Source organism: Abramis brama (assembly GCF_963993115.1).
Source record: "Abramis brama genome assembly, chromosome: 3".
Taxonomy (NCBI): domain Eukaryota; kingdom Metazoa; phylum Chordata; class Actinopteri; order Cypriniformes; family Leuciscidae; genus Abramis; species Abramis brama.
In genome coordinates this window covers 2,608,918-2,617,502 of record NC_139965.1, presented here as the reverse complement: position 1 = coordinate 2,617,502, position 8,585 = coordinate 2,608,918, and the positions used below count along the sequence as shown (strand labels likewise).

Below are 8,585 nucleotides of genomic sequence, written 5' to 3'. Positions count from 1 at the left end.
TATAATGTAGTAGAGTTTTTTGATTATACTCCTCTAGGTTCATTGAGTTGGAAGAACAGAACAAGAGCACCAAGAGAGCCGATGAGGATCAGTCGATTCCCACAGGTCAGGATTTATTGTAATGTTTTATTTATGCTGATTGATAAAACATTATAGCCTAAACTTCATCTATGACTGAATTAAATAGTAAACAATGAACCTCGTCACTTGCGCAGGTAATGTGAAGAAAACAAGAAAACGATCCAAAAAGGCGCCGCCGGTTGAAGATCTCGCCGAGGGCGCGCTGGCAGAATACTCGCAGATCATGGACGCTCTGGGGTCAAAGGTCAGCGGTGGGTCAGAGGTCACCGCAGCCGACGAGGAGGACGTGTGTGCGCAGTACTTCAACCAGCTGTTAAACCACTGCGAATTTACCAACGAGGTCAATCAAAATCCTATGAATCCTTGTGTCACATCCTAAAGCCTCTCTAAATGATCTAAACCAGTGTTGGGGGAAGTTACTTTGAAAAGTAATGCATTACAGTATTGCGTTACTCACTTAAAGGTATAGTGGAGGATCTTTCCGAATTTTAGATAAGACCCGCCCTCTCCACTTTTTGAATAAGTTTGATTGATTCACCAGAATGATTGACAATTAGGAGGACCAATAGTATAGGTGATCCACCCGGAAGTAAAAAATCCTCCGCTATACCTTTAAATAGTAACTAATTGTGTTACTTACTTTTTTAGAAAATGAATGTGTTACGTTACTTTTGCGTTACTTTTTTTCACCTGGGCTGGGCTTGTTTTTTTATAACAAAAAAGGTAATATTTTTGGGCAAATGTAAAGACCCTTTCACACCAAAAGTGAAATAATAATCCTCAGGCTGAAGGAAATGCAGATTCACTCCTGTACAGTAGAGGGCGCCGCTCAAGCAAACCTTTCTGCTGTTATTCTGGATAGATGCGGGAGAAGAAACTTTAACACTTCTAAATCTATAGGCATTTTTTTCTTATGGTTTAAATGAATCATCGAAGGTCAGAAGCAAGTACATTGGTCAATAAAGTGAGATTTATTTAACATAATTAGTTATTGGAGGTTTGCATAAGTATTCTGATTCTGCATTTCACTGATTTTATTCATTTTGAGGAATACTGAATGTTTTTGTGCGAGTGAGATGAGTTTGCTCACATTTAGTCTAGAACTACAATAACCATCATGTTCACACACACACACACACACACACACACACACACACACATATACAGTAGAGTTAGTGTACAGTAGAGGTAGAGTACAGTGGTGTACAGTAGAGGTAGAGTACAGTATAGTAGAGGTAGAGTACAGTGGTGTACAGTAGAGGTAGAGTACAGTAGCATACAGTAGAGGTAGAGTACAGTAGTGTACAGTAGAGGTAGAGTGCAGTATAGTAGAGGTAGAGTACAGTGGTGTACGGTATAGTAGAGTACAGTAGCATACAGTAGAGGTTGAGTACAGTAGGGTAGAGGTAGAGTACAGTAGTGTACAGTACAGTCATGTACAGTAGGGTAGAGGTATAGTACAGCCGTGTACAGTAGAGGTAGAGTACAGTAGAGGTAGAGTACAGTAGAGCACAGTAGAGGTAGAGTACAGTAGAGGTAGAGTACAGTAGAGTGCAGTACATGTAGAGTACAGTAGTGTACAGTAGAGGTAGAGTACAGTAGAGGTAGAGTAGAGTGCAGTAGTGTACAGTAGAGGTAGAGTACAGTAGTGTACAGTAGAGGTAGAGTACAGTAGTGTACAGTTGTGTAGAGGTAGAGTACAGTGGTGTACAGTAGAGGTGGAGTACAATAGAGGTAGAGTACAGTAGTGTAGAGGTACAGTAGTGTATAGTAGTGTAGAGGTGGAGTACAGTAGAGGTAGAGTACACAGTAGTGTACAGTAGTGTAGAGGTAGAGTACAGTAGTGTACAGTGGTGTAGAGGTAGAGTACAGTAGTGTAAAATAGAGCTGGAGTGCAGTAGAGGTAGAGTACAGTAGTGTACAGTAGAGGTAGAGTACAGTAGTGTACAGTAGAGGTAGAGTACAGTAGAGCTGGAGTACAGCAGTGTACAGTAGAGCTGGAGTACAGTAGAGGTAGAGTACACAGTAGTGTACAGTAGTGTAGAGGTAGAGTACAGTAGTGTACAGTAGAGCTGGAGTGCAGTAGAGTGCAGTAGAGAGTAGAGGTAGAGTACAGTAGAGGTAGAGTACAGCAGTGTAGAGGTGGAGTACAGTAGTGTACAGTAGAGGTAGATTACAGTAGTGTACAGTAGAGGTAGAGTACAGTAGAGGTAGAGTACAGCAGTGTAGAGGTGGAGTACAGTAGTGTACAGTAGAGGTAGATTACAGTAGTGTACAGTAGAGGTAGAGTACAGTAGAGGTAGAGTACAGCAGTGTAGAGGTGGAGTACAGTAGTGTACAGTAGAGGTAGATTACAGTAGTGTACAGTAGAGGTAGAGTACAGTAGAGGTAGAGTACATCAGTGTAGAGGTAGAGTACAGTGGTGTACAGTAGAGGTAGAGTACAGTAGAGGTGGAGTACAGTAGTGTACAGTAGTGTAGAGGTAGAGTACAGTATTGTAGAGGTAGAGTACAGTAGTGTACAGTAGAGGTAGAGTACAGTAGTGTACAGTAGAGGTAGAGTACAGCAGTGTAGAGGTGGAGTACAGTAGTGTACAGTAGAGGTAGAGTACAGTATTGTGCAGTAGTGTAGAGGTAGAGTGCAGTGGTGTACAGTAGAGGTGGAGTACAGTAGTGTACAGTAGTGTAGAGGTAGAGTGCAGTGGTGTACAGTAGAGGTGGAGTACAGTAGAGGTAGAGTACAGTAGTGTACAGTAGTGTAGAGGTACAGTAGTGTACAGTAGTGTAGATGTAGAGTACAGTAGTGTACAGTAGAGGTGGAGTACAGTAGAGGTAGAGTACACAGTAGTGTACAGTAGTGTAGAGGTAGAGTACAGTAGTGTACAGTAGAGGTGGAGTACAGTAGAGGTAGAGTACAGTAGAGGTAGAGTACAGTAGTGTACAGTAGAGCTGGAGTACAGTAGAGGTGGAGTACAGTAGAGGTAGAGTACAGTAGAGGTAGAGTACAGTAGTGTACAGTAGAGGTAGAGTACAGTAGAGGTAGAGTACAGTAGTGTACAGTAGAGGTAGAGTACAGTAGAGGTAGAGTACAGTAGAGGTAGATTACAGTAGTGTACAGTAGAGGTAGAGTACAGTAGTGTACAGTAGAGGTACAGTAGTACTCTACCTCTATGCTCAAACACACACACACCTCTGCACTTCGATTTGTCTCAACATGAGGACAGGAGAGCTGTCAGTCAATAAATTGGAAAACAAAGTAACTTGCATTACTTATTTGAAAAAGTAACTCAGATATTTTGTTGTAAATTAAAAAAAAGTAATCTGATTACGTGACTCAAGTTACTTGTAATGAGTTTCCCCCAACACTGATCAAAACTATCTAAATCTATCTTAATCTATAAGAGCCGGCGTTCTCATTTTAAAGTGTGTTTTCTCTCTTTCAGGCTGGTTTCGACATGGACTACATCACCTCTCTTCTCTCCGAAGATCACAACCTCACTGATGTCCTTAAGGAAAATTCCCAGGATTTGTTTTCCAGCGGCATTCCCAAGCCAGTCGCCGGATGCTCCCATTGGACTCCACAACGTGACTTCAGCCAGTATAATGGCTCAAATCTTCAAGATCACATGACGCAGGAATCATTTCGGATTTCCACACCAACTGGGATGGAAAATGGCGGCCAGAACGCATCTCAAACATTAAGTTCCCAGGGCGTCCAGGTCCAAGAAATGATTAATTCGGCTTTCCAAGACTTTGGTCCATCTGGAAACTCTTCAGGAGGAAAAAGCGAGACTTTGTACGACCCCGCTGAACTTGAAACCACCCTCCAATCCGAGTGCTTCAGTTTTCAAAACTACAAATCCCATCATGCATCATTTACGCATTCCATAAAACATTCAAAAACCCCTGCGAATGGTGGAGTTGAGCATGATGGAGAGGAAAACTTGGTGGCCAGACAAAAAACAGAGGACATGGGTAGCACAATGGAAAAGAGAAACATGGATACGGACATTCCCAACGATTCTCAGCAGGGAATGATAAATAATACAGTGACAACACAGAAAAACGTAAAGGAGACGTCCGAGGAAAAGAAGGTAAACCGGAACAAAAAACAGAAGAGACGACATAGAAGACGGAAGCAGGAAAAGATCACGGCGCTCGACGAGAGAACGACAGACGATAAAAGGCCGAACACAGCTGAAAACCAAAGGAATAGAAAGACTCAGGACGGTCATCGAAGATCAGCAACCAAACATGGAGCGAAAGAAGCTGATTCATTAAAAATAATCACAGAAAAAGAGCAATTACGGCAACGTACGGATCTCAGATCTCGTGTAGAGAGTCGACGAACGACGCAAGCAGAAAGAAGCGATGGAAAAGAGCGGCAAAAATGGCCCATTGGAGAGAACGGAGATGGTTTTCCGATCGCACGAGACGAGACCAAAACCCACTCATACCCCGAACGAAGACGCTTGAGAAGGTCCAAGGTGGAGGAATGTAACGAAAAACCCACTTAAGGCATAATAAAAATGAACCACAGGGAACATCACCTCTTTATTTAAACTCCCCCTGTGGTGAAAATCCAGCTTTTAATGTTGTTTATGTGTCTATGTGGTGTTTTTAATATGCTTTAAGACAAACCATGTGTAAATTCGTAAGTCGACTCCATTGCTGAGTATTTTCTCCTTAAAAAAACTGCAGTGAACCAAAGACTTTTTGAAACGGTTTGAAATCGCTGGTGTTCCTGACGTCACAAACTACCTTAACCAATCAGATCAACGTGCCGGCGGGCTTCAGCATATCATTAACAGCATTCTAGTAGGGGAGTTTCCAGAGATTCCTGGTTATCCCGGTATATTTTTCTGTTGATGTGAAAAATCGCGTAGATTTAGCAATATAGAGGGTGTATGATGGATGATGTTATGATTAACTATATGCCTTTCTACAGTGACGTTCTGAGTTGTTCAAAGTGTTTCTGATGATTGTTAGATTGTGTAAAGGCAGCTAACTCTTGAGATGCGAACAGGAACATGGTTTGTGTAACATTAGCAGTTTGATAACATTATTAACTGTTTGATAACATAGTCAAGCAAAAGGCTAATCATATTAATTACCGTTATGTCTCCGAAGTTGTAAAGAGAGATAATTTGTGCAGCGTTTACCTCAGTGTGTCGGCCGAGTGAATCTGAGCTGACGTGAGTGGGGGCGGGGCTAATTTGCATATTCATGAATAATAAATGAGGTGAAGGTGTCGAGTAACATTAAAACACTTTATACCCAAACGTCAAAAAAATTACTCGAATCAATGAACAGCACTAATAAAGCCCCATTCTTACAGATCATTAACTAAGAAAAGTTGGTTTAGGGTTTAGTTACCCTTTAAGGCATGAAGATTTTGTCTTTTATGGTGCTCAAAGACGAATTTTAAGGGATAAAATGATTGACTACAGGGAGACTTTAAGAATTTTAATATATTAAAGTAAACATTCAAATAATATGACATCGGCAGAAATCTGATGGTTTTTCCAATATAAGAAACTTAAAAAGACAAACTATAAATACACACAGTGTAGGTTAGAAAAACAGGACAAGAGTAGAAGAGCCGACGATCAAACCACCGAAACTCGTTCAAAACGACAAACACGTTCGAGAAGGTTCGGATAAAGACCGGAAACATCACGTCTTCATTTTTAATATAATAAAGTATAAAATAATATGACACATCAGCAGAAGTCTTTGACAGTACAAATGTGGTTTTTCCAATTTACAGTTTAAAATGACAAAAATATACACTTTTAAATACACATACAGATCCTTCAAGCATAATCATTATAAAATATATAGGTACTTGTTCCAAGGCACATTCATTTAGTGTTATATTCTCACAGTGTCATTCCCAGCGCCCAGATAGACATGAAAACAGCACAGATTAATCAGAAATAACTTGCACACATGTAAACGTAACCCTTTCACACACAGCCTCATATCTCACACAGTTATTGCACATGCAGTGGGACGTTCGTTCCAGTATTGCCACATTGCTACCGACCGAGCGACGCTCCTCAGTCTGACTTCCTATTGGTCGATCCGTAGCCGTTATAAATCCCGTTGTCGCCGTTGAGCTTCCCATTGGGAATGCCATTGTGATTTCCGTCAGCGAGCCCATTAGAACGGAGATACTCTGTGAAGACTTTCCGATAAACTGGATGCGTCATCAGTAAGTCCTGCAGAGAAGCTTTAGGAGATGAATACAAAACCAGTTAGCATTCGATATTAAAATACCACCGTTATCATCTTAGCTGAATAAACATTAGGAGGAGTATTGGGTTTCATCTGTATTGGGCGCATCTTTCTGCTTACTCGAATTGTTCATGTGTCTATGTGGTGTTTTTAATATGCTTTAAGACAAACCATGTGTAAGTTCATAAGTCGACTCCATTGCTGAGTATTTCCTCCTTAAAACTGCAGTGAACCAAAGACAGTCTCAAAAACACACTTTGAAATCGCTGGTGTTTCTGACGTCACAAACTACCTTGTAACCAATCAGATCAACGTGTGATCGTCAACCAGTGGATCTCTGAGCTGAGTGAGTGAGTGGAGGCGGGGCTCATTTGCATATTCATAGAACCATGCATACTTAATGAGGCAAGGGTGTCGAGTTACATTCAAGACATTTTAAGGCATGAAGACATTATTTTCAAGGAAACACTTTTTCTGGTGATCAAAGACGAGTTTTAAGGGATACAATATTGACAATTAAAAATAAGATGTGATTTTATAGATAGTACATCATAGACCAAGGGCAGCACATTTAGACAGGTTGTAAACCCTGTTTTGTGGTCAGGAAATGTAATAACTTTAAACACAAACGTAACTGCCGCTCGCGACAAAAAAGCATTCGTTTATAGGCTAGACCGTCCCATTTTACAACGAAAGGTTTTTTACCCTCAGTCGGTCGCCCCCTGGTGGTCAGCGCTGAGAACATCTCTCCTATATCGTACTGCGGGATTCCCACCAGCGCCCCCATCAGGCCGGACAGGTCGTCTGCGCTCAGGAACCCATCCTGGTCCGCGTCGAACCACTGCGAACAGACGCCAGATTAGGATTTAAACTCTTGAGGAATGCATTGAGAAACTTTACCGGCCATGACTATTTTTCGCATGATTTAACTGAAAACAGACAGAATGAATTGAGGGGGGAAATCTAATTGCATGAATATAACCCAAAAATCATATTGAGATTATTTTTCCATATATTGTTTTTAGGGATGCACGATATATCGGCATCGACCGATACAATTTTTAATCAGAATCAGAATCAGAATCAGAATCAGAAAGAGCTTTATTGCCAAGTGTGCTTGCACCCACAAGGAATTTTTCTTGGTACTGAAGCTTCCAGTGCACATATACAAATACAAATACAACAAGAAACATAGTAATACAATTCTAAGAATAAAATATATTTAAAAGGATAAAAATAAAAATAGTATAAATAGTAAAAAATAAAAAAAGTAGGGTCACAGTTGGGTTTAGTCCGAATAAACATTACATATTATGAACATATTTACAGTATTTTGAGTAGTATGAATAATATAAATATAAATATCACCTGAATTAGAGAATATTACACTAGACAGTGGGAGTCTAGTGCATGTTACAGATTATTAACATATATTTACAGTATTTTTGTAGTATGAATAATATAGATATAAATATCACCTGAGTTTATTGCACTAGACAGTGGGAGTATTGCACTTACAGGCATATGCTTTGGGGGGCATGTTAAGTGTTCAGGAGGGAAATGGCCTGTGGAAAGAAACTGTTCCTGTGCCTGGATGTTCTTGTGGCCAGTGATCTGTGTCGCCGTCCTGACGTTAACAGTTCAAACAGGGGGTGTCCAGGGTGAGTGGAGTCTGTGATGATTTTACCTGCTCTCTTCCTCACTCTGGAAGAGTACAGGTCCTGGAGGGCTGGCAGGGGGGCACCAATAATCCTCTCTGCAGTCCGGACTGTCCGTTGTAGTCTCCTGATGTCCGATTTGGAAGCTGAACCAAACCAGACAGTGATGGAAGTGCTTAAAACAGACTCAATGATGGCTGAGTAGAACTGGATCAGCAGCTCCTGTGGCAGATTGAACTTCTTCAGCTGGCGAAGTACAGTCTCTGCTGGGCCTTTTTCACAATGGAGTCAATGTGCTTTGCCCACTTCAGGTCCTGAGAGATGGTAGAGCCCAGGAACCTGAATGACTCCACTGCTTCCACAGTGCTGTTCATGATGGTGAGAGGGGGGAGTGCTGGGGATTTTCTCCTGAAGTCCACGATCATCTCCACTGTTTTGAGCGTGTTCAGCTCAAGGTTGTTATAGCTGCACCAGACAGCCAGCTGTTCATTCGATAATGGTATCGTTATCGGTCTGATTGGCCGATATATTAAAGCCGATAAATAATGTATTATTTCCTTCAGCTGAGTCACTTCACATGATGGTTTTGAATCGCTTGAAATATGAT

The 8,585-nt window shown here is 41.2% G+C and overlaps 1 protein-coding gene across 1 annotated transcript in view; it reads right to left on the bottom strand.

The window, feature by feature from the left end:
- Window positions 1–5,531: 5,531 nt before the first annotated feature.
- Window positions 5,532–8,585, bottom strand: part of lpcat4 (lysophosphatidylcholine acyltransferase 4) — a 22,513-nt gene continuing 19,459 nt past the window's right edge. Inside the window, exons 12-13 of the mRNA XM_084108312.1 lie at window positions 7,026–7,161; window positions 5,532–6,315 (exon numbers count right to left, since the gene is read on the bottom strand). Coding sequence (XP_083964438.1) covers window positions 6,143–6,315; window positions 7,026–7,161 — 309 coding nt within the window. The 3' untranslated portion in view covers window positions 5,532–6,142. The remainder of the gene's footprint in view (window positions 6,316–7,025; window positions 7,162–8,585) is intronic.